At 52.5% G+C, this 25,085-nt stretch overlaps 1 protein-coding gene across 1 annotated transcript in view; it reads left to right on the forward strand.

The window, feature by feature from the left end:
* Positions 1-5,124: 5,124 nt before the first annotated feature.
* Positions 5,125-25,085, forward strand: part of COL13A1 (collagen type XIII alpha 1 chain) — a 149,203-nt gene continuing 129,242 nt past the window's right edge. The window contains exons 1-2 of the mRNA XM_070469837.1: positions 5,125-5,976; positions 24,738-24,807. Of these exons, the coding sequence (XP_070325938.1) occupies positions 5,683-5,976; positions 24,738-24,807 (364 nt within the window). The 5' untranslated portion in view covers positions 5,125-5,682. The remainder of the gene's footprint in view (positions 5,977-24,737; positions 24,808-25,085) is intronic.

Consider the following 25,085-nt stretch of genomic DNA (forward strand, 5'->3'; position numbering starts at 1 on the left):
ACTCTCCCCAGAGACATGGCATGCTACTGTCTTCTAACCTGGAACAAGCTAATTTAATCTCAGAGCCTGTAGAAGGGCAAGATTGAGGACTTGAGCCCAAGAAAATGCCTGCATTTCTCACCTTATGTCTACTCTGGGTCTGGCCTTGGTTCATTCTCTTTAGGATCACTATCTGGTGCAGGTCAGTACCTCCTAACACCCTGCACATGGGGTACAGCCCTTTCTCCCCTGGTACACCCAGGTACACCCAGGTACACCCTGGCTCCGCACACCTCTTCAGCAGAAACCCCCACTCTTCCCCTTTACACTCCACATTTCAGCCACAGTGAACCACTGACAACTGCCCCGATTCCCCAATTTCTCCACCATGCTTTTTCCACTCGAGGCTTTTGCACAGGCAGCTCCCTCTGTTTGGCACGCCCTCCCTACACCCCTTTATCTGACTATGTTCATCCTTCAGGTCTCATCCCCCAAGCATCCTCTCTGTCCTGCTTGGTAGTACTTATCCCTGTTGGCCTCCACCACTAGTCTGCTGTGCTCACCACTGTGTCCTCCACACCAGCAGGGCCTGGCACTAGAAAGTGCTCCATGCATTTTTACTGAATGGATGAATGTTTGAGTTAGGAAGGCCCTTATACATCCCAGTTTTCTTTTCCCTTCTCTGCCCATCAATTTCTAAATCTTATGTAAGAGGAAGAGGTACAGGTTAATATAGCTGGGAGAGAGCCAGATGTAGAATCCATCCATCCATTCTTCCATTCACCCATTCATTCATTCAGACCACCATTTCTTGGGCATCTACACTGTGCTTAGGGCAGAGCATACAGAGATGAATACAGTCATCCTGCTTTCTAGAAACTCACAGCCTAGGGGAGGGAACAGACAGACACGGGTCACAGTTATAACATAGTTTAAGCTACACAAGACAGACCAGTGGCTCAAATGAGGTAAGTTACTTCACTCATGTGAGAGTCTAGGCTTCTCTGACAACTCAACTCCACAGAGTCACAAGGGGCCCAGATTCCTTCTGTCTCGTTGCTCACTATATGCAGGAGTTGGAAGCGGAGCTGAGAAACAGGGCTGTGATGCCAGTGACCATAAAGCCTGGGAGAGAAATAAGGAAGAGTCTGTGATGCCTGGAGGAGATTCTGGTAGGCCCCCAGACCTGGCTTCCTTGGGTGAGGTTTCCCAGTTGGGGCTACTGTGTGGGAGAGTTGGACCTGTTTAAAGGACTAGGTGTGGAGAAGCTAGTGGGAGCAGAGAAATCCAGAAGGAAGAACAGATCAGAAAGAAACTAAGCAGGTGCAATCTACAGGATCTGATCCCAGCTGGATGCAGGGGGCAAGGGAGAGGAAGGAGACACACATCAGCCTGAGCCGCAGGACAATGCCTGTGCCCTCCACCAAGGGAATGAAAGCCAGGTAGTGCTAGGGGAGCTGGCTGTGAAGTGAGGTGGGGGGGGAGTGCCAAATGGAGCTGCCAGAGCAGCTGGGCATGGGTGAGAGATGCTGGGGGGGTGTGGGCTGTGGGATTTCATGGGAAAGTCATCACCAGAGACGAAAACGAGCTTTGGAGGACAAGTTCCCCCAACTGCCCTGTGGGCAGTGCAATCACCTTGAATATATATCCCCATCCCTTGGGGAGCTTCTGTAAACTGGATGGGAACCTTACCTGTGCCCCTACTCCCACCGCAAAGAGATTCTGACTCAGTAACATGGAGTGAACCCCTCTCTGTGGCTCTAGGTTCTTTTACTTGCAAGAGAAGAAACCCAGCTCAAACAGGTTTGAACAAAAATGAGTCCTGAAACTGAAGAGTGCAGGCACGGATGAGCTTAAGCACAGTTTGATCACAGAGTTTAAATAATGCCTTCAGGAATCAGACTCTTTCCACCTCTGCTTGCCTCCTGTGTTGGTTTCATTCTCAGGCAAGATTTTTAAGTAACAGAGGCAAGATACCCTCTGTGGTTCAGTTCAGTCGCTCAGTCGTGTTCGGCTCTTTGTAACCCCATGGACTGCAGCACACCAGGCTTCCCTGTCCATCACCAACTCCCGGAGCTTGCTCAAACACATGTCCATCAAGTCGGTGATGCCATCCAACCATCTCAACCTCTGTCATCACCTTCTCATCCTGCCTTCAATCTTTCCCAGCATCAGGGTCTTTTCCAATGAGTCAGTTCTTCACATCAAGTGGCCAAAGTATTGGAGTTTCAGCTTCAGCATCAATTCTTCCAATGAATATTCAGGGTTGATTTCCTTTAGGATGGACTGATTTGATCTCCTTGCAGTCCAAAGGACTCTCAAGAGTCTTCTCCAACACCATAGTCCAGAAGCATCAATTCTTCAGTGCTCAGCTTTCTTTATGGTCCAACTTTCACATCCATACATGACTACTGGAAAAATCATATCTTTGACCAGATGAACCTTTCTTGGTAAAGTAATGTCTCTGCTTTTTAATACGCTATGTAGGTTGGTCATAGGACCTTTGTCGGCAAAGTAATGTCTCTGCTTTTCAATATGGTGTCTAGGTTGCTGTCTAGGTTGGTCAGCCCCCTGTGGTAGCTGATACTCTTTCAGAAAGCCCTTTACAAAGAAATAGCATTCCTTTCCCAATCATTCCAGCCTGATTCTCCTTAGTCTGAACTTGGCCACAAGCCCATCTCAGGCCCAACCACTGTAGCCAAGGGAGATGGAGATGCTAATTGGTTAGATTAGCTCACATACCCTAGAGACAGGAATGGGGTCAACCCTGCCAGAGCCACAGAGACCCAGCTTGGCATCATTGGCAGGGTTTTAAGGTACAGAAAACGGGTGAAGGATGGACTTCCTGGCAGAGGGAACTGCAAGAGCTAATATGTAGAAGCAGAAAAACACAGAAAATACTTTAGGAACAGTGAGGCTTGTATGCACAGGGACATTTTCTTCTTAGCTCTCCATTCTGGTACCCACAGTATCTATTTTTATCTCAGAGTGTAATCATGACCACAGATTAAATTCAAACTCTTTGCACTAGCACTGAAAGTCTATCTTCTTGTTCCAAACAATAAATCCTGTTTTCTAGAGAGGTTGATTAACTCCAGCATTGACAGAACATTGATCCAGCGTTGACAGAGAATTCCCAAGTTTCCCTGAGTCCCCCTGGATGCCTCAGGGTTCACACAGGTCATTTCTGAATGCAGAGTTAGCTAGGACTGCTGCCCCCTCCCCCTTCAGTTCCCAATCACAGAGGCTGCCCCAGCCCCCATATCTTTTAGGATTCACTGCCTTGGCATTCCTGAGGGCCCCTAAAGTCTTGAAAGGGAAAACATCAGCTTGTGGAATAAGAAAGGGAAGAAACTACTCTCCTAGTTCCCTTCCTCCATGTTCCTTACCCTTGCAGGGGGTTGGGAGGTTGGTGATGTGGAAGGGGAACCAAATCTACATCCCTGGCTGCTGCTGCTGCTAAGTCGCTTCAGTTGTGTCCGACTCTGTGCGACGCCATAGGCGGCAGCCTACCAGGCTCCTCCGTCCCTGGGGTTCTCCAGGCAAGAACACTGGAGTGGGTTGCCATTTCCCCTGGCGTGTATCTCTTAGTGCAGAAATTCTCTAGCGCCCTCTGGTGGTCACTAACACTACTGTGTTCTCTCGGGGTTTAATCTGAACAGCCCAATTGAGACATCCATCACAGGGTAAGGCAACAGGCACACTTACCCCATATCCCATATTAAGGAAATGCTAGAGCTGGAACGGACCCAAAGCTCCTGGCCACCAGTCCTTTCTTCAGCATCACTTTCTATCTGCGGCATCACTTTCTATCTCTGTAGTCCTCCCTAGTGGCTAACTGACCTGGCAGGCAATGTTATAACATTTATTATTTATGATGTAAGTACTTTATTACTGTGTTGCTCTATTAAATACACCTGCCACACTTTGAGGTGTGCCATGATACTGGATTATATGTTAGTATTGACCAGGTAAATATATAAAATGTACAGTTGGCAACCCTGTTATTCTAAAATTGAATCACAGAAATGCTCCTGTCACCATACCCACTACCCACCTCTGTTTTACATTTCAGGAACCAGTCTTTTATCCCCCCATCCCTTCTGGATGTTCCTGGGAAGTAAGCTTTCTCCATAAACTCAATCCCACCACCTCCTCATTCGCAGGAATGTCAAGAGGTGCAAGGAGATAAAGTCTCTTTGGGATACAAATGTTACTTAAAATGGGAGAGGTGACAAGAGAAGAAAGGAAACTACAAAATGGCCTTCAGGCAGCTTTCTCTACTGGACCACAGGAAATGATAGCGGAAGGGAGCCAAGGAGAGAAAGGCTCACCTTTAATGGCTGCAGTGGTTGGGGCGGGCTGGTCTGACAGCGGAGGGCTGGAATGAGTCTCAGACCCACAGCAGACAAGAAGAGGAGGGGTCAGGACCGGCAGGTGGGACGATTGGCTGGTCTATTGGATACCCTGAAATAACCGTCTGCTCAGCTTGTATTCACCTGTACCTGGTCCTGAAAGAGAGACAAGGGCACCAGTTCTGCTGCCCCACCCCCCACCCCAGAGGGTTGACCTTTCACCCCAGAGTAAAGCTGTGATTGGTGAAGTGAGCCCCACCAAAGGCTGTGGGGCAGCTGGAGGTGCTGAGCGGAGTCTGGGGAGGAAGAGAGGGGAAGAGACATGACAGGGGGTGCTCAGCAGCAGCTGAAGGGAATCAGACAGTCCTGCTCAGGAGATAGACATCCATCTAGATCCCTGACAGTAACTCAACTGGGTTCCTTGGACGATCACAAAGACTGGCTGTGCTGACTTGTCAGAAAGCAGAGTGATGCCTGGACCCTTAACTTAGCAGGAAGGCAAAGAGGACCCTCCATGTGGATTGGGAGAAAGGGGGAGAAGCAAGCCCCAGCTCCGCTACACACCCCCTTCCTGCCTATAAATAATTCCAAGTGTCACTTCAAAGGGGACCGGGAGCGCCGGAGAGGGGCTCCCGTGGCCGTTGGGTTGGGGCAGCAGGTCCTGCACACCACGCCCCCCACCCCGGGCGAGTTTGCATAAATAAACAAATCCAAGCCGTCGGCCCCGCAGGAGGTGGAGGAGGAGAGGGGAGGAGGAGAAGGGAGGGGGGCGGGAGAGATTAGTTTGGGAAGTAGCACGGATTGCTCATCCGATCCGTGCAGCCGCAGCTCGTGTGTCAAGTTACAGAGGCGCCGGAATCGGCCCCAGCGCTCCTCGGCAGCGGCCACGACCCACCTCTGCCCATGGGGCCCTCCATGTGCACCCCTTCGTCCCGGGACTGAAACTGGCTCGCCCGAGCGACGGGAAACACCAAGAAGGACAGACAGTGCTGAACCAACTCCGGACTGCAGATACTTGAAGGGACAGACGGGGCAGAAAGGAGAGCCGGCCAGATTTCCCTAACTTTCCTGGACTTGGAACGTTCTTCGAAGCAACTTTTTTTTTTTCACCTGGGTGTACCCCCCGATCACTGCTGGTTGTATTTTTTTTTTTTTTTTGCTCCCCCCGCCCCCCCTCCAGCTGCTATTTTTTCCATCCTCTTTGCCGAGAGCAAAGGAAAGGGACATTTTTCCAGCGACACAAGCCTTTTCCCCCACTGCCCCGGAGCTTGAGATCGCGTTTTGGGGCAGCGGCTCTCGCCTTTATTTATTCTATTTATTTATTTATTGGTTCTCAAGACGCGAGGGGATGGTAGCGGAGCGCTCCGGCAAAGCGACAGCCGCCGGTGCCCGCGGCCCTGGGGAGCTGGGCGCACCCGGGACAGTGGCTCTGGCGGTGGCGCCGGCGGAGCGCTGTGCTCGGCTGCCGAGCCCTGGGTCGTGCGGGCTGCTGGCGCTGGCTCTCTGCTCGCTGGCGCTCAGCCTGCTCGCCCACTTTCGGACGGTCGAGCTGCAGGCCCGGGTGCTGCGCCTGGAAGCGGAGCGTGGGGAGCAGCAAATGGAGCCGGCTATTTTGGGACGAGTCAACCAACTGCTGGATGAGGTCTGTGCTCTTTGTTGCTGCCTTTTATTCCCTCCCCGCGGCGCCCCCTCGCGCAGCCTCCAAACTTTGGACCAGCCAGTGCCCGTGGGCTCTCTCTCCGCCGCGCGGTGCGCCCTGGCCTCGCCCCAGTTGTTTGAGGGAGGGATGGGGCCAGGGACGGACGCTGCCCTGCCAGTGGGCAGGAGGACCTGGGCGGCTAGCGCCAGACCCCTCGGCTCCCGCCTAGAGCAGGCGTCCTCCACGTTCCGCGCCGGGAGCGCCCTGAGCGCGCGGGGCAGGTGGAGGAAGGCTAGGCGCGGAGGCGCGCAAAGGCGGCCAGGTCCATTTCTCCCTCCCGGCTCCTCGCCAGGGCGGTGTGAGAGCCGCCCAGCGCCCACGCGGCGGGACTTGAGCCCGGTGGCCCCGGGCCGAGGCTTGCTGGGCTCCCGCAGCCCTCCCCATCCATCCCTCGACGATCAGTGCTGCCTTTTATTGCCATATTCTGTTGGGAAGAGAGAGGAGTGAGTTATCCCAGGGGTTGAGGGGGACAGGGAGCAGTCCTTGCAGGAGGTGGTGGGCTGGTCTCTGCCCAGACCGCTAGGGCCCAGGTGTTGGTTGTTTCGGTTCTGCTGTCCTTGGGCACAAATAAGCCCTTACGGTCTTGTTCTGAAGCTGTATTTGTTGTCCCTGGTCCCCTGGAATGGCCCCCAACATTTTGTGTCTGTGTGTCTTTCGGGGAAAAGGATGCCGAGCTTTCTCCCATTCCCAAAATATCCTTGAACCTCAGTGTGTTAGAAGCCACTAGTGTCTCTTAGCCAGGACAATCCTGAGAGTCATGAAGAGACCCACAGTCCACAGAAAGTAGGGACACACAGTCTCAGGGGTGCCACCCGACTAGCGACTGGCCAGGAGACCATGAGGCCAGGTGACATCTGAGGATGTGGACAGCTCCGGAGACCCAGGGCCTTGTATGAGGGGAGGATTCACAGATAAAGTCCATGGCCGTCTGGGAAGAACTCCTGGAACAGGCTGACCATGGACAGTTTCCAAGGGGAAGAACTGGGGGTGCATCTCTTCCTTAGTAGGAGGTGGTGTGTGAAACAGTGAAGAGCAGGAGGTAGAGCCCAGCTTTTATCCCCACTCTGCTATTTAGAAGCTGTGCCACCTGAGGCAAACACCCTAACCCCTCTGAGCTCCACTCTGCCATCACAGTGGTGGTGCTGATGGTAAACGGGAGAGCCCAGCTCTAACTGCAGCTGTGCCGTGGCCATACTGGCACGATGCCCCAGTACCCCACAGCCAGGCTCTTCTCGGTGCCTCTACCAGGCAAAGGCTGGCACTTGCCAAAGCAGCCCTCCAGGGCAATCACGGAGAGCGAGGTCAGAAGGCCAGAGCAGAGCAGGTTTACTGATGCCAGAGGTGCACCCATGACTGCTGCCGTCAGCTCATTCCCACGCCCTGCCGGGCCCCAGGGAAGCCGGAGGGCTCCGTCAAGCCACCCACGGTCCTCTGGGACTCTGGGGGGAAGCCGGTGGACTCCGCAGTGCCGGCAGACGGCCTGTGCTGGCTGGTTGGCAGTGCAGAGGGAACTGCTGCGTGGTAGGGAGGGTGTTGGGACGTGAAGGCTGCCTCAGGTATCCCCGGGGTCCTGGCTGCTGAGGGACAAACATCCGACCCGGAGTGTCCTGCTCAGTTCCTCTCTCCATCGTCTCCCCTTCCTGGCCCCTCCTGCTGGCCAGGGCGTGTCCCTGCCCTTTCCTCAATCCTGGCTTCCTCTGCTTAAGACTTAGCTAGGTCACGTCTCATGCTCTGAGGACCTTGGGGCTGACAGTGTTATTATCTGCCAGGCTGAGCCTTCCTGTCTAAACTTCTACTGGCTGTCAGACCCCCATGTTACAGATGGGGGAACCAAGGCTCAGAGTGGGGCAGTAGATTTCCCAGGGTCACGTGGCGAGATCCTAGACTAGAGGACGCTTTCAGGGACTCCGCCCCCAGTGCTCTCCCCAGGCTGTCTGCCACCTTCCATTGTCTGCCCTCATGCACTTATTCCCAAAGTGAACCTGAGAGCCAGCTGTGAGTCAGGCGTTGTGGGGCGGGGGGCACATTTCTGCCCTCTCAAGCTTACAGACAAATAGGACACAGAGAAGGGAGTGGACAGTGACCACATCATGCGGAAAAGGCTATGAGAATGAAAGCGGAGGAGGTCCAGGGCTCCTGACGGCGGTGGCTCCCTGGGAGAGTGATTTTTCATGTGAAGACTTACAGGGTGACTAGGAGGTTTCCAGGCAAATGGGGATGAGGATGGGGCAAAAGGAACAGCTTCTGGAAGCTGAAAACCAGAGAGAGAGACAGGTAGCCGAGGTCAAGAGGGGCCTTAGAGACACTTTGATCTTTGTAAGAGCGATGGGGAGCCATGGAGGGGTCTTGAGGAAGGCAGTGATGTACACGGAATGAGATGAAGAGCCAGGTAGAGCAGGGACGCCAAATAGGAGGTTAGTATGGACCAGCGAGGACAGTGACCTGGCCAGGGGCACTTGTGGAGACAGAGAGGAATGAATGGAAATGGCAGCGTCAGTGGTGGGACCTGAGGTCAGTAGCAGAGGGCGTTGGGATAGGGGGAGGGAGCGGTCCTGTGGGGGAGGGGGCAGGTGACCTGGTCTACATGGCGATGACCTCAGGAGCCCTCTCCTGGAGGGGCCTGCAGGCCAGTGGCTCTGAAAGGGACTCTCTCAAGGCGGCACTGTCCCGTATAGTAAGCACTAGTCACATGTGATTCATTAGACTTAAGTTAATTAAAATTAAATAAAATCTAAAATGTAGTTCCCCAGTCACAGTAAGCCACCTTTCATATAACTGCTCAATAGATACCTGAGTGGCCAGAAGGCAGGACAGTGCAGCCTTAGAATGTGGGCGTCACCGCGTAAAGATCCATGGGATGATGCTGTGCTGGGAGCAGGCAATGTCTGGGCCAGCAAAGGTGTTCAGGAGCACCTCCACGTTTTCCTCTCCTCCACCCTTTCCTCTCCGTGGTCTCTTCTCCCAGGTCAGAACAAAGAGCAGAGTGAGGAGAAAGGTGAGAACTGGGTCCAGTGGAAACTCCCAGGTGAGGACAGGGGGATGGTTTTGCTGTGGAATGAGTCTGTGAAATGGGTATGCAGAGGATTCCTGCCCATGAGGGCCCAAAGGCACCCCGTGTGCCAGGATTCCAGCTGGGCCTTGCCAGTCGTGTGGCCTCAGGCAAGCCACGACACACGCCCTCACCTCATATCCCTTCTCTGTGAAGCCCTGGCCCTGCCTTCCTCTTGGGGCTGCTGTGGGGCTCTCAGGAGATGGCAGATGGAACGTTGCACTAAAAGGTATCACCACATCAGGTCACAAGTGCTTCTGGAGAGCTCCCCGGAGCACGGGGCAGACAAAGGCAATCCATTCTAGAGCTGGTGAGCCTGGGTCACTCCCTGGAGGATGGAGGAAGGGCTGTGGGCAGGGCCGTGCTGGGGAACCACACAGCCTGGGCAAGGGCCCGGAGGCAGGGGTCCAGGGGCACATGCTCACCACCCACCCCAGTGGGGAAATTAGCATGCTGGGGGTGGAGGCGTGTCTGGGAGACAGGAGGAAGGGGAAGGCCAGGCTGAGGGGACTCCACAGGAGAGAAGCCTGGAGTGAGGGGAGGCAAGGGCAGATGTGAGCAGAGGCTTCGATCTGAGTGATCTGAGCTGCTGGGAGGGGGGTGGGTCGCGGCCAGGAGAGGAGTGTGGGAGTTGGGAGTGTGGCTTCCAGACCGCAGCTCCAGCTCTGCCCCCACCAGCGCCTCTCTCCCGGTCCGGGACCCGTAATGAGCGCTCCAGCTGCCCGTTAGTTGATTTGCTTGCTGTGAGAAAAAAAAAAAAAAGGAACGTCCCAAATGGAGGAAATCAGATGTCACCTAGGGCTGGGCAGACAGTGTGCGACGACAGAGAAGAGGGTGGAATTTAAACTTGCCAAATCCATTTTACAGGCTGAGGGGCAGCAGGGGGGTGTCAGCCACCTTCAAGGTGAATGCTGAGGGAGGCCAGGCTGACTCCCCTTCCCCAACGATAAGAGTAACAGCAATTCTGATAGGAGGGTCTTGTGCTTGTAGGGTATGTACAGTGGCCAGTGCCTTGCACATTATCTCTCTCAATCCTCATGACTTCCCTAAGGATTGACATCTCATTACCCCCATTTTACAGATGAGAAGACTGATATCACTGTACCTCCATCCCACTGTCTCTGATTCAGTCCTTTGGGTATTGATGGCATTTTCCACTCCAAGAATCCCCTGGGAGAGGAAGTGGTTGAAATTTCCAGGCTAAAATGTCGAGGAACCCCAGGCAGACTCTTTCATCCCTAAAAATAATAATAACAACCCTTACAAGAGGAAAGCCTCACATTTATAGTGTGTACAGGAGCCCCTAACTGAACTCTTTCCAGGGGCATTTGGAGGAGAGATCAAAGCAGTGGCTGAGAGACTGGGGGCCTGGATGGGGTCCTTTGGGAATGAAGCACTGAGATGGGGCAGGAGCAGGCTCTTAAACAGAGAATGTGTATGTGGCGAGAACTGTGTAGTGTCCTGTGAGCATCCCGGGTGCCTGGGCCTCAGTTAATGGACAGACCTTAGATCCAGGTGTCCTCAGATGCAGCCAGCACTCCCCTGAGTCAGTCTTAAAGCTACCCCTCTTTTCATGCTGTGGATAAATGACTAGCCTTAAATGACTAGTTTTAATAGAGGAAAGACCCTTAGAGACCCTCACTAGTCTAGTCCCCTCACTCTACTGATGAGAAAACAGGTCCAAAGCTTCACACCAGGCATCAGATGAACCTGGAGGTAGGACCTCCGTCTCCAGCAGGCATCTCTCTTCCACACCACACCTTCTCCTTTCTGGACAATAGTATTTGTCTGGCCAGCTGGTGGCCAAGACAAGGCAAATGTGTGCTTCAGTCTCCACTTCTTGGCCCTCAGTAAACATTATTAATCACTTGCCACACACTTTCTCACTGATCTTACATACAGCCTTAGAATCCTCTTCAACACAGGAAACAACTACCCCGCTAGCAAGAGTTGACATTCAAGACAAAGAGCGATTGGGGAATTCCCTGGCAGTCCAGTGGTTAGGACTCAGTGCTTTTACTGCCAAGGACCTGGGTTCAATCCCTGGTTGGGAAACTAAGATCCTGCAAGCTGTGCAGCATAGCTTAAGAAAAAAAAGCCAAAGAACTATTTCCTGACTCTAATTTTTAAAAATACAGAGCAATATTTACTAGAGATAAAACTAGGGAGAGTTGTTAAAGTTTCATAGCTTCTCTGAAAGCCTTAAAACTAGCAAGTAGCTCCAAACCACACTGAGGACTCCCAGCCCTCATAGGAAGACGGTGGGAAAAAGTCAAAGCATCTGAAACAAAAGGCCATCTGCCTTATGTGTAGTCTCACAACTTGACACTCTCAGAGAGATGCCTTTTCCCCTTATTCCAGACTTGCCCCCATGCCTCTGGAAAGTCTTCCCAAAACACCCTGACCCAAAGTGGCCCTTCCCCCTGCTGACTTCCTGAAGAACTGCCTGGCCGTGCCAAGTATCTAACTCAGAGAAGGAAAATAGGGCACGTGCTGACTTCTCTTACCCCAGAACCACAGCAGGCATTACTAATCACTCAGCACATGCCCATTGAGCCTACCTAGGTTTCAGAATCCTTCTCAACACAGCTCTGCAGGTGGCCACTCCCAGTCCAGTGGAGTCAATACACAAGATAAAATCTGTTGCCAACCATGGCTTAGCTTCAGACACATTGTGCAGTGAGCCCTCCTCTCCACTGCCTTTCAACATCTTATCTCTCCATTTGATCACATACAACCCAATGGGCAGGGGCAAGAGCTCGCTGGTCTCCAATCCTTCACTGAGGCTAGCCCGAGGCTTTGCACAGAGTAGGCAGCCCTCACCAATTCGCTGCTGATTTAAGGTCCCACTGCCAGAGGCCAGTGAAGCCATCTCAGAAGTCAGCTATCTTCCACCCACTCCCCCAACCCAGACCCAGCTATCCGCCCAGCATTTGCTCAGGGAGTGTGCCCTGGAGCTGGTGTTTCGCAGCAGTCAGTAGAGGCTGAATTGAGGAACTCCTTCTGAGTCAGAGCTGCGCCCCAGGTCCCAGCTGAGAGTGGGGATGGCTCAGTGTGACGTGTCCTCACCTGGACAGGCAGCTGGGAGCATCCCTCCTCTGCCATTACCTAGTTGTATGACCTGAGTCTCAGTGCCCCAACCTGAAAAATGGGCACAACATCCTCTTAATAGTGTTGTTGAAGGATTCAGATAATAACAACTGGAACCATTACAACCTCACTCATCACTGGTGGAGACAAAATGAGGCTGCCTCATGTCCACAACTTTTTTTAAGTGTAAATAGAATTTTTGATAAAAATGAAGTACAATTTTGAACACGCCAAAATGGTTAGTTAAACTTGATAAAAAATAAGTGCAATGTTTGCTGCAGAGCAACTTGTTCTATGCAGAGAGCCGACTCTTTGGAAAAGACCACATCTATTAATTAATTCTCACAATAATCCTATGAAGTGGTTATATTTTTACTATTCGCTTCTTACAGAGAAGAATGTGGAGGACCAGAGAAGTTGCTTTACTTTCCCAAGGTCACACTGCTGCTAGTAAGTAGCAGAGCCTGAAACCCAGGTAGTCTGGCCCCAGAGCTGGCATTCAGAGCCACACGTATAGACGATCTGTATAAAGTACCACATTGCCCTAAGTCAGCCGAGGCAGGTCACAGAGGCCAGGCTCAGGGACTGTTCAGTTTGGTTTGTCACAGAGGTGGCATTGACCGAGCTGACTTGATGTCAGCTCACATTACCGTCTTTGTTTTAAGAATGGCACCGAGGCTTACATCGAGTCTTGGTGATGAGGACCTTCAGGAAAGTCCCTGTCCAGCCTTGGCTTCCAGAATGTTTGGGCTTCCAGGAGGGAGGGGCTGGGTCTTGTCCTTTGGACACTGAACTGTCCTCCAAGGAAGCTTAGCCCCAAATCTGGCAGTCATCCCCAGGCAGAGCAGAGTCGTTCAGGAAGAAGATTCTGCACAAGTCCCAACCTCAGCCCTGCTGTATCACCCTGCCCTCGCTTTTTTTTCTCCCTCCTCTGCCCTGCTGCCTTCCTGTATAATGTGCATCTATCTGTCTGCCTCTGCAGTTTCTTGAGTATTTTCTTTTGGGGCAAAATAAGGATAAAAGTCCTCTAGAAACGTAACTTTTAAAAGTGACTCTCCCCTCCTTCTCTCATGTTTGCACACTCTCAAAGGCCTACCCCTGGACTGGTGATGAGTCAGCTGCATAATGGTACCTGCAGGACTTTAAAATATACCAAGGCTGACCCCTCTTCCCTAAACCCTGATGTGGATCCCTGTGGGCAGGATCTGGCAGTGGGTTGTCTAACGAGTTCCACAGTTGACAGTCCCTCCCAAGTTGCTCTGAAGCAAACATTGCACTTATTTTTATAAATATTTCTTTTAACTAACCATTTTGGTGTGTTCAAAATTGTACTTCACTTTTATCGAAAGAGACAGAGACAGAAACTGTATCTGTTCCCCTGAGCCAGGATCACCCTGTGCAGTTTACCCAGGGCCCCTTGCCTGAGTCCAGAGCAGTGCTTCAGGGCCTGACGGTGGCAGTCATGAGGGTCACAGTGAGATTCAGTAACAGTCCTACCACGCACTGCATGGTTTGAAAGTATGGGAGGATTAAAGAAGGGGAAGCATTGGGGTTAATTGTTTTTGGAGCAGGGTGTTGGGTTTTGGTTTTGGTCTTGTGTGTCCATGCTAAGTCATTTCAGTCGTGTCTGACTCCTTGCGACCCCATGGACTGTAGCCCACCAGGCTCCTCTGTCCATGGGATTCTCCAGGCAAGAATACTGGAGTGGGTTGCCGTGTCTTCCTCCAGGGGGTCGTCCCCACCCAGGGATCAAACCAGTGTCTCTTAAATCTCCTGCATTGGCAGGCAGGCTCCTTACCACTAGTGTCCTTGGTCTCTCTCTCTCTCTCTCTCTCTCTCTCTCTCTATATATATATATATATATATATTTTCCCCCCCTTCGGCTGCAGAGGCTTTTCATTGAGGCACACAGACTTAGTTGGCCTGCAGCATCTTAGCAGTGTGATCTCAGTTCCCAATCAGAAATGGAACCTATGTCCCCGGCATTGAGAAGTGTGTTCTTAGCCACCAAACCACCAGGGAAGTTCCCTGGTCTTCGTTTTTCAAAGAATAAAATCAGCTGAGAGTTGTCATCCATCCAGAAGAAAGGTGGTTACAGGAGAAGCCTTAGGAATGCTTCTCTCATCTCTTTTGGTTGGATTCTTCCCCTCCCAGAAGCAGTCTTTTTGAGTCCTCAGTAAACTGGAAAGAAAGTCAGCAAGCTCCTCCAAGAGAAAGTGAGGCCCAGGTGCAGAGAGGGGCTGGGAGGGCCGGAGGAGGCTGGGGTCCTGGCTCTTCCACGTGTTGTCGGCTTGGCGGGCAGGCTCCAGCAGCAGCCTCGAGTGGGCACTCCCATCTCCTGTCTACAGACCTCCTGCCTGGGGTGCTGGCCTCTCTGCAACATCTCTTTGTGCCCCAAAGGGCGGGGATGTGGCTGTTGGCAGCAAGGACTCCTCCAGTCCTTCAAAAGGGGAGGGCAAGCGAGTACAAAGGGGCAGAACTGCCCGCCTGAGAGGCTGGGCACAGCCTTTCCGGGAGACACTGGACCCCTGTCTCCCCTCCTGGAGGCTATTGTGGGTCTTCCCAAAACCCCACATGGCTGGAGTCTACATGGACTGGGCCTCCTCAGCCCCCTCTTCACCTTTCCCTCATCCCCACCTTCCCTGACCTCCCCGATGCCCACGGTCCAAAGTGAAGTCTCTGTCTTCCCTTAGCTCAGCTCATAAGCTGCCACGGGCAGCTCTGGTCCACTCTGCCCCCTGCCAGGCTGCTCATTCCTACCTGGTTTTTAAGTTCAGCCAGGGAGGCCCTACAGCCCCCGGAGGACACATCTTCCCCACAAAGGCTGTCACAGGACGTGGGGCTCTGCCATCCTCGGGACTTCACACTGCAGTCTCCTGTACACTACAGAGGCCCCGTGAAGGTGCCTCTTCACGTCCTAGGCCACCACTTGGACGTTTTCTGCATCAGATCCTGTTCTGACATGTGGCCTGTGAGGCAGGACAGGAAGCGTGACCTCTGGGAACAGGGGTGAGGAAAGGGGGCTGCTTAAAGGGGCATCAGCTGGGGTTCTCCCAGAAACAGCCTAAGTGACTTCCCTGGGAGCTGGGGAGGGGGAGACTTGGGAAGTGACATGGGGAGTGAGGGTGGTCCTACCACCTCCAGCATCTCCCCACTCATGGAATCAGTGTTAGAAGGAAAGGAGTCATGTGCTGGAATGAGTTCCCCAAACCTCCCTGGTTCTCAGACTTACACACCCCCAGTAATGGGGAGATCAGTACCTTATGCAGCTGGCTGCTCCAGGATTAGACAGCTCGGGCTGTAATGTTGTATGTGTTTTTCATCTCCTCAGAGCTCCAGATCCATCCTACACCTGCCATCCCACTCCTCCAGCATATCCTGAAAGCACCTCAAATTCAGTGTCTCTAAGCTAGCAGGACGTCCGCCCCTGCACACGCAGCACTGCACGTCCTGACTCCAGGACGGACTGAACTTTCTCAGCCTCCCACAGAGCCATCCCCTTCTGTGTGTCTTGCCTGCCTCGAGCCACCCAAGCCGCCCTTGGCTCTCCCAGGCCATGGCAGGAGACCCTCACTCATCTGCCCCTCTTCACTCTGCCCCGCCCCCTTCATCATCTGCATGGCAGCCAGGATAGTCTTTCAAAAATTCTAAGTGTGATCACCCCAGTTCTCTGATTACAGCCCTTCAGTGACTTCATATTGCGTCTTACTATGATTCTTGCGGGGGGGGGGTGGCCTTGCCACCCTCTGTAGCCTCATGGCTCACCTTCTCTTACTTTTAGGGTCCAGCCAAATGGCTGTATGTAGTCGTGGCTAAGAGCAAAGATTCTGGACCCAGATTGCTGAATTCAAGCCCAGCTCTGCTAATTACTGGCTGTGTGACCTTGGGCAAGTGGGTTAACTTCTCTGTGCTTTGGCTTGTATCTCTATAAAATGGGGTTAAGGATAGCAAGAGTATCGCCCTCTATTGTGTGTTGTTTTTAGGATTAAAGAAAGTTAAAACAAGTGCTTTGAGCAGTGCCTGGCACTCCAGGAATAGATGTTGCAGTCTCCTGAAAAGAGTCAATCTCCCTACTCGCCCACCCACTTAGGACAGGCACAAGGAGAGGGTCAGGGGCGCAGAGCCATGTTCAGATGTTGCCTCTGCTGTTCTTGGCCGTGTGCTAGTTAATTCACCTGTCTCTGTCTCAGTTTCCTCGTTCGTGGGTGGGTTTCTGTGAGTGCTGAGTGAGTTAATATGTATAAGACTGCTGCCTGGTTTCTGAGAAGCACCTTATTATATCAGATCTTGGCCGTTTCCCCCATACCTGGGCCCCTCCCCTGGCAGGTGGCTGCACATCCTCAGATGTCAGCTCAGCTGTCACTTTCCCTTGATGCACCAGCCGAGTCAGTGCCCCCGGACTGGCTCGCGACACCTCACCCCTCTTGCCAGAGCTCTGATGACGGGCTGCTTCACGCTGAAGTGTGGTGCCCCTCCCTAGAGAGTAAGCCCCATGAGGGCAGCCTCCATGCTCACACGTGGGTCCCCAGCACTTTGCATGGCTCTGCAAACAGAGATGCTCGATACCCACTCGTGAGAGGGAAAGTGGGGGAGAGGCTCTGATCTCCATCCCAGCACTCTTGCCTCCAGCCCCTCCCCACTCTACTGGGGGGGACCCTGCTTCATCCTGCACTGGGTGCAGGGGTGACCTCAGGCCCCCCGAAACTGGAGGTCCTAGGCCTCGTGCTAACCCAGCGCCCATCCTGTTTCCTGTCTCTTGAGGCTGCAGCATAGTCTTAGCTGAGCTGGAAGAACTTTCTCATACGAAGGCTGGAAAGTTCACACCGGGACGTGTACCTCTGTCCCCGAGTTTTCTGGCCTGCAGAGCCTGAAGCAATGTCTCTCTGTGATTCTGGTGAAATGGGGAGGCAGCAGCAGCTCATGGCATCTAGAGAGTCCCCTGTTTCGTGGCCCTGGGAGTCTGTGATCAGACGCCAAGTCCCTTGCACAAAGAGAATGGGGGAGGAAGGAAGAAGACAGTTTCTCAGACTGCCCCCAGGCACCCGCTCCTGGCCCCCAGCACACAGGCTCCCAGAGAAGACAGAGCGAGTCCAGTTTGTGTGGGTGTAGGCTGAGTGTCTCGGTTTCCTCTACTTTGATTTCATCCCACTGAGCTGCCTGCGCTCAGGGGCAGGCAGCCACACGCGGGCCCGTCCCCTTAACAAATCCCTCTGTCCATCTCCTGCCTTTTCTGGGATCCAGCCTTTGCTTCTCCTTGGATTGCCCTCCCCTGCCCTCTTTTCTGTCTGAATTCCCCCCATGCCAAGGCCAGAGCCCACATGGGACCACAGGGATGGATCTGGGATGGGGGGGTGCAGGCCTAAAAGTAAGTAATTTGGTTCAAGTGTGGATCAGTGACACTGGACTAGGCCCTGCTCTCAAAGGGCCACCTGAAGTCTCCAGCAGGACACCAGCCCCATAGCAGCTATGGCATGGGGTAAGGAGAACACTCCAGCAGCTGGGCTGGAGCACACACTCTGTGCCAGGCATTGTAATCAGACGCTGGCACAGAGCTTTGCCCAGTGTGGTCATTTCAGTGGGCAAATCCTTCTTTCAACTTCTTGTTCTTGTGGTCAAAAGGCAGGGCGGCAGACAGATCCCTCACTCACCCTCCACCTTGTAGGAAGAAGGGGTCTGAGTTTCCCAGGAGGTGGAGGGGTAGGACCACGTGTTGGCAGCAGTACATGAGGCCAGGCCAGCCTCACTGTGGCAGGTGGGAGGAGGCAGGCCTGGCATCAGCTCAAGAGAGAAGTGGCCTTCATCTGGTCACTGAGAAAAACAGGCTGGCATAGCAGGTGCTCACCCTTCTGCACATCTGAAGCCCTCTTTCGATTTTCTAGTCTCATCTCATCTTATCCCTCCAGCTGTCCTGTGTGGTCCAGTGAGATCTAACAGTATTCCTGTTCTATGGATGAGGAAACCAAAGCCCAGAGGGGTAACACCTCTTGCTTCACAGTTAGTGGGAATGCTGGGACTAGACCCCAAGCTTCTAACACTCCCAAAGGTAGCTCCAGCCTGTATCAACACCACATGCCCCACACAGAGTGATGTTTCAGTGGGGGGGGGGGTGTGGGGCAGGGCAGTGGGGCATGCGCTAACACCAAATAGGATCCCATTGCAGCCTCCAAGGGCAGGTGGGTTTTCAAACACTAATATCAAAAATTAATTATTAAATGCTAAAGCACTTAGCACAGTGCCTGGTATATATAGCTCAATACGGATAACTATTACTATTAATATTACTCCTATTTAATAAGTCCACCTGGTAAGTACTTCTTGGTTTCCAAGGCACTTCCCACAGCAACACTTGAGAGTTTAATGTTGCTCAGTCATGTCCAACTCTTTGCAACCCTGTGGACTGTAGCCCACCAGGCTCCTCTGTCCGTGGGATTTTCCAGGCAAGAGTACTAGAGTAGGTTGGCATTCCCTTCTCCAAGAGATCTCCCTGACCCAGGGATCGAACCTGGGTCTCCTGGCCTGTGGCTAATAGCCCCATTTTGCAGATTCTCCAGGAGGGGAGGTGCCAGGCTCAAGGTCACGACTATTATGGAAGTCGGAGCTCACCTGGCCTCTGCTCTGGGCTCCCTCCCTCACACCATGACTTGGATCCACCCACGTATTACAGAGGCCCAGGCTGAGCCTGAGCCCTTTAAGAGCGCTGGGGCTGGGCTCAGGGAGGGAATGGGCCCTAAACCCCAGGCCAGACCGGAGCTGCATTCTCTGGGGAGAGTGAGTGGCCACTTGGCATTTTCCCTTTGATACTGATACAGGCATTTTAATAGCTGCAATGATCAGACAGGTGGTATTTCAGCTCTGGCCATGTGGGGCATTCCAGGAGGCCCTGGCTGCCAACAGGGGTGAAGCAGGAAGGCTTCTCTGTCCAGGGCAGCTGGGGGTCCACCCCAGGGACTCCGAAAGGTTTACACCTGCCCCAGAGCCTCAGCGTGGGGATTTCAAACCAAGGGTCTCAAATTCAGATGTCTAGGGAGGCCAGTTTAGTGGCCTAAGGCAGTGAGGCTAGCCAGGGGTAGGGTCCTGTGGTGGTCTGGATAGCACATGCCCACCTCAAAGGGGCAGCCATCCTCCCATTTACAAGACAGATCAGAAATCTAGAACTACACAAGATCTCCTGATCAACACGTATTTACTGAGCACCTACCATGTGCCGGGCCATGTTGTAGGCACTGAGAATATATTAATAGCAATGAATGAAGCAGATCAAAATATTCGTGTCCTTGTATAACTTGCCTTCTAAGGAAAGGGGAAGCAATAAGTAAGCTAAATAAGACAATGACAACGACAACAAAATTGGAAGGAGAAAATAAAACAAGGAGGAAGGCTAGCAAACCTATTACAGAAAGGCCTCATGGAGATCAAGCCAGGAAAGAGGCTAAGAGCCTGGTAGGAGTGGTCCAGGGGAGAACAGGGAAGATACCTTCCATCAGGGAGTTTTTCTAGGAAAAGAGCTAAGTAGAGTCCATGAGGATTTTTCATTTCTTTTCTTTTTTTTTTTGGTAGGAGGAAGAACAGCATGCTTGCATAAAGATTGTATCAGGGGTGAGCAAACAAGCCCTGGATCCCACTGGAAGGCTGCTTTAGTAAATCCGCTTTTATGGGAACATGGCCATGCGCACCTACACAGTAGAGCTGAGTGGTTGTGACAGAGGTCGTATGGCTTACACAGCCTCAGATATTTACTAACTGGCCCTTCACAGAAAACGATTGCTGAGCCCAGACCCTACCCCACACCAAGTTCGTCCTGTGCCCTGTCCGTTCTCTCCCCTGTGTACCCCCTTCCTTTCATCCGCCACTCTCTATCAAGCTGCCAGGCCGTAAACGGGACCCCTAGTGTCTCTCTGTTGCGTGTGTGACTGACAGCCTCCAGAGAGGAACCTCAGCCTCCAACCTTCTCACTGTCCTGGTCTTTCTCAACATGCTGCTGGAGGGCCCCCGGGCCAGCCAGATTCGACCACGTGCTTCCTCTGCTTCAGACCCTTAGTTGGCTGCTTTGGGCCGAACCCTTACCTGGGCACAGAACCCCCATCACCCACTCAGCTCTCAAAGTCTGCAACCAGCTGGACGCTCCTCAACACGTGTCTCCCACATAAAATTCAAACTCCTTTGTTGATGGGGACTGTCTTGTTCTCAGTTTTGTAGTCTCACAATTAGGAGGAGCTCCATATATACGGGGTGAATTGAACCAAAGTATTGAGCCTGGGCTTCCCTGGTGGTTCAGTGGTAAAGAGTCTGCCTGCAATGAAGGAGACCCAGGTTCGATCCCTGGTTTGGGAAGATCCCCTGAAGGAGGGCTTGGCAGCACACCCCAGTACTCTCGCCTGGAGAATCCCATGGACAGAGGAGCCTGGCGGGCTGCAGTCCATAGGGTCACACAGAGTCAGACATGACTGAAGCGACGAAGGAGCAGTAGCCATATATACAGGATGAACTGAACCAAAGTATTGACCCTGGCTTCCCTGGTTAGCTCAGCAGTAAAGAATCCTCCTGCCAATGCAGGTAGATGTAAGAGACACAGATTTGATCCCTGGGTCAGGAAGACCCCCTGGAGAAGGAAATAGCAACCCACTCCAGTATTCTTGCCTGGGAATCCCATAGACCGAGGAGGCTGGTGGGCTACAGTCCATGGGGTCGCAAAGAGTCCAACATGACTTTGCGACTAAACAGCCACAACACTATAGGATTGAACTTGAAGGCAGAGGACCTGGAATTTAATCCCTCTGTGGCTTACCTGTTCAAAGCAATTCCCCTTTTCTCTCTGAGTCTCAGTTTCCTTTATTATTAAATGGGGCTGTTTGTGGCCTGCCTTGCTGCGGGGCGTGGATATGACCCTGGTCAAGGCAGCTCCTTCAGCTGAGAGCGGTTCCTAGCGAGGGGCTGAGCTGTCAGCAGCCACCATACCCCACAGCTAAGGATGAGCCTGACCCCGAGAGCCGGATGGCTCACCACAGCGTCTGTACTAGCTCTGGAGTGTTATGGCTGTCAAGAAGCTGTGGAAATGTCACAAATCTGTGTCCTTCTAAATTTCAATGCCTTTGCCAGCACCCCAATGACCTGCCTTTCCCACCACGTCCTTATCCTTCCTTCCTTGCCTGAGTCACTCCTGCCACACTGTCCCTTCTCCTCTTCCTTGAAAACTCCACATGCAGCCCTGTCTCTGAGCCTTGGCTTCTGCTGTTCCTTCTGCCTGGAACACACTTCCTCCAGATCTCTCCATGACTCATTTCCTTACTTCAGTCAGTTCTCTCTGCTCAAACGTGCCCTGCACACAGAGAACTTCTCTGACCCCTGAGTTTACACCACCTTCTGTCACTCTCTGTCTCCTTACCCTGGTTTACTTTTCTCTATAGCACTTATCACCGCCTGGGTTATATATTCATCTGTTTCTCTGTTCATCGTCTCCTTCACTGGAAGGTGAACCCAGGAGAGCAGGGCTCCTGTCCACCTTGGGCTGCATGCTCCATCTCCAGGGTCCAACCTGTGCTTGGCATCTTCAGTTATTGAGTGAGTGACAGCCCTAATGGTTGCAACCTATAGCCAGAATGCTGCCCACTCGGTCAATGGCTTCTTAGCCATTGACCAGCTCCTTCATTTAACAGACTTGGGTCACACACCCACTGTTGCCACTCACAGCCACAGATAAGCCCCTTGGAGAGCCTACAGGTTGTTGGTGGGAAGGGATGTGGAAGTGGGTATGCACAGTCCCTTCCTGGAAAGTGGCACTAGTGAGCTGGGTTCAGAGCTGTGCATCAGAGGGCCTTCTGCCAGACCTCATTCTGGGATGTCCTCGATTTGCCCAGTGGCCACCCTGTGCCCACCTCAGTGTTCATCTACCCAGTATTTGTGTGCCAGCCTCCCTTCCTGTGTGAGGGGCTTCCCTTAGGGTTGTTCCTCCCTTCCTCCTTCTATGTGCTTTGACCTCCTGTCCTCTTCTGCCCTTCCCTTCAACACGGCATATCTGTCCCTACCGCAGCACACGCGTGCACGCGGGCGCGCACACACACACACACACACACACACACACACACACGGGGGCTGAGCTCCCTCTGCCAGGGGAATTTGTATACATCAGCATGGAGTAGACTTTGCATCAAAAGGCCTGAGTTCTCATCCCATATCCACCACATACCAGTCCAAGTTCAAGCCACTCAGTCTCTCTGAACCTACTTTCCTTCACTAAGAAATGGGTCACTATTTGGCTTCCCTGGTGGCTCAGAAGGTAAAGAATTCACCTGCAATGCAGGAGACCTGGGTTTGATTCCCTGGGTCAGGAAGATCCCCTGGAAAAGGGCATGGCAACCCACTCCAGTGTTCTTGCCTGGAGAATCCCATGGACGGAGGTGCCTGGCAGGCTACATTCCATAGTGTTGCAAAGTCTGACACGACTGAAGCAACTTAGCATGCATGCAGAGTTTGATTATGAAAACTAGATGTGATTCCCTGTGTGAAAGCACCCAGCTCAGCGCCAGTACACAGTGGGGGCTCAGCCAACATTAGTTTGACGGGAATCCTTGGGAAGATTTCCTGCCCTTCTGTCGCTACTGGCAAACTAGAGGTGACACCAAATCCTACGACACCTTGCAGGTAGCTTCCTTTGCCCTCACCCTGAGTGGCAGGACTACACAACAGTGAGGAGGCAAGTTCTGGGGAAATGCTTGTGAGGAGCCAGCTGGCATCGTAGCTGGTCAGCACGTTGGAGTGGGGACCACAATGCATAGGGCAGTCAGTCATAGCCAGCCGTGCGATACAGGCCCCGTGTGGCTAGATCTTCCAGTATGTTCAAAAGAAGTTAGAAACACAGACTTTCCTATGAAATTAGCCCCTTCAAAAGATTGGTGACAAATTCATTGGGAAAAAAAATCACTTTGGAGCCAAGTAAAATACATCTAAGGGCCAACTTGACTCTGGGGCTACTGGCTTCTAACTGCAGTCCTAGCTTCAGAGAAAGGAGTCCAGATCTCAGCCTTCCTCCACCATGGTTTTGACCAGGTTAGCTTCCTCTCTGAGCCCAGGTCCCTTACCTATAAAATGAATATAATTATTGTTTCTGTTCAGTTGCTAAGTCGTGTCTGACTCTTTGCAATCCTGTGGATTGTAGCCCTCCAGGCTCCTCTGTCCTGTACTATTACCCTGAGTTTGCTCAAATTCATGTCCATTGAGTTGGTGATGTTATCTAAACATCTCATCCTCTGCCACCCCCTTCTCCTTTTGCCTTCAGTCTTTCCCAGCATCAGGGTCTTTTCTAGTGAGTTGGCGCTTCACATCAGGTGGCCAAAGTATTGGAGCTCCAGCTTCAGCATCAGTCCTTCCAATGAATATTCAGAGTTGGTTTTCTTTAGGATTGACTGGTTTGATCTCCTTGCTGTCCAAGGGACTCTGAAGAGTCTTCTCTAACACCACAGTTCAAAAGCATCAATTTTTCAGCACACAGCCTTCTTTAAGGTCCAACTCTCACATAACTACTGGAAAAACCATAGCTTTGACTATACAGACCTTTGTCAGCAAAATGATTTCTCTGCTTTTTAATATGCTGTCTAGGTTTGTCATAGCATTGCTTCCAAGGAGCAAGTGTCTTTTAATTTCATGGCTGCAGTCACCATCCACAGCGATTCTGGAGCCCAAGAAAATAAAATCTGTCACTGCCTCCACTTCTTCCCCTTCTATTTGCCATGAAAGTGTAATCACATCTAACACTTATTGATGCCTCTTGGGGATCAGGCACCTTTCTTTCTATGCACCAACCTCTTTGATCTGTCAGTAACCTAAGAGGTTGGAACTGTTAACAGCTCAGGGTCTGAGAAAACCCAGGAGCCCAGCAGTCTGGCCCCAGAGCATACCTGTTAACCTCTGGCTTCCCCTCCAACTCCCTCCGTTGGTGGTGGCAAGGATGGGGGTGCTCAGCACCTGCCCTTTCCAGGTGTCTGGACTGGCAGCTGTGTATGTGTCATCCATTCATCTCCACGGAAATGGCAGCTCCTTGGGCGGGCATCTCAGTCTGCTTGTTGCTGTATCTTTGGTGCCTTCAAGATTAGCTGAAGGGTAGGGAAGCTGGTGAGGGAGGGGTCTGATGGAGGGACAGTGGTCCTGCCTGTGTCTGGCTCTGTGAGTGACACCAGAAGAACAGAGGTCACTGTCCCTGCCCCCGAGATGCATAGACACTCAGAACTAGACAGGAAATAATTAGCAGAGAGCCGAGAAGAGCAGGTCGTTGTGCTGATGAGTGTCGGGTGCAGGAAGGCCAAACTGCTTTATAGGGTCTTGTGCTCAAGTTAATTTTCTTCAGAGCTCTCCAAAGACATCAGACCCCGAGGTGACTGAGATGGGACTCCTCCATCTGCTTCTTATTACCCAGACCCCCGGTGGCCAGGGTTTGATCCAGGATCAGTGCCCCGTCAGACCCCGCCCCCCACCCCCCTCACTAGCCCCCTACCCTGCCCTCAATCCCTAGTTGCTTTCCAGGGCTTGGCATTTACGACCCCCAGTGACCCCTCTTCTCTGTCTCCTTGTGCAGAAATGGAAGCTCCACTCACGGAGGCGCCGGGAGACCCCGAAGACGTCCCCAGGATGCCACTGCCCGCCAGGTAAGGAGCCCTATGCAGGGGTGACAAGGACAGGGACACACACCAGAGGCCCTCTCAGTGGCCAGGCCACACTCTGTTCAGAGCGTCGCTTTTCATTTGGAAGATGGGAATGACAGTCTGTGATGTTCGTCTTCCATGTTCCCGTTGATCGGCCCCTGTTCCCCATCCATCATTCATTTACTTATTCAAGCTTTCATTTGTTCCTCAACTCTTCTGTGGGCCAGATACTGTGCACACCAGGCTGTGAGATCATATCTGACAATGCAAATGGCAAATTG

This window comes from Odocoileus virginianus, chromosome 7 (genome assembly GCF_023699985.2).
Source record: "Odocoileus virginianus isolate 20LAN1187 ecotype Illinois chromosome 7, Ovbor_1.2, whole genome shotgun sequence".
Classification (NCBI taxonomy): Eukaryota; Metazoa; Chordata; class Mammalia; order Artiodactyla; family Cervidae; genus Odocoileus; species Odocoileus virginianus.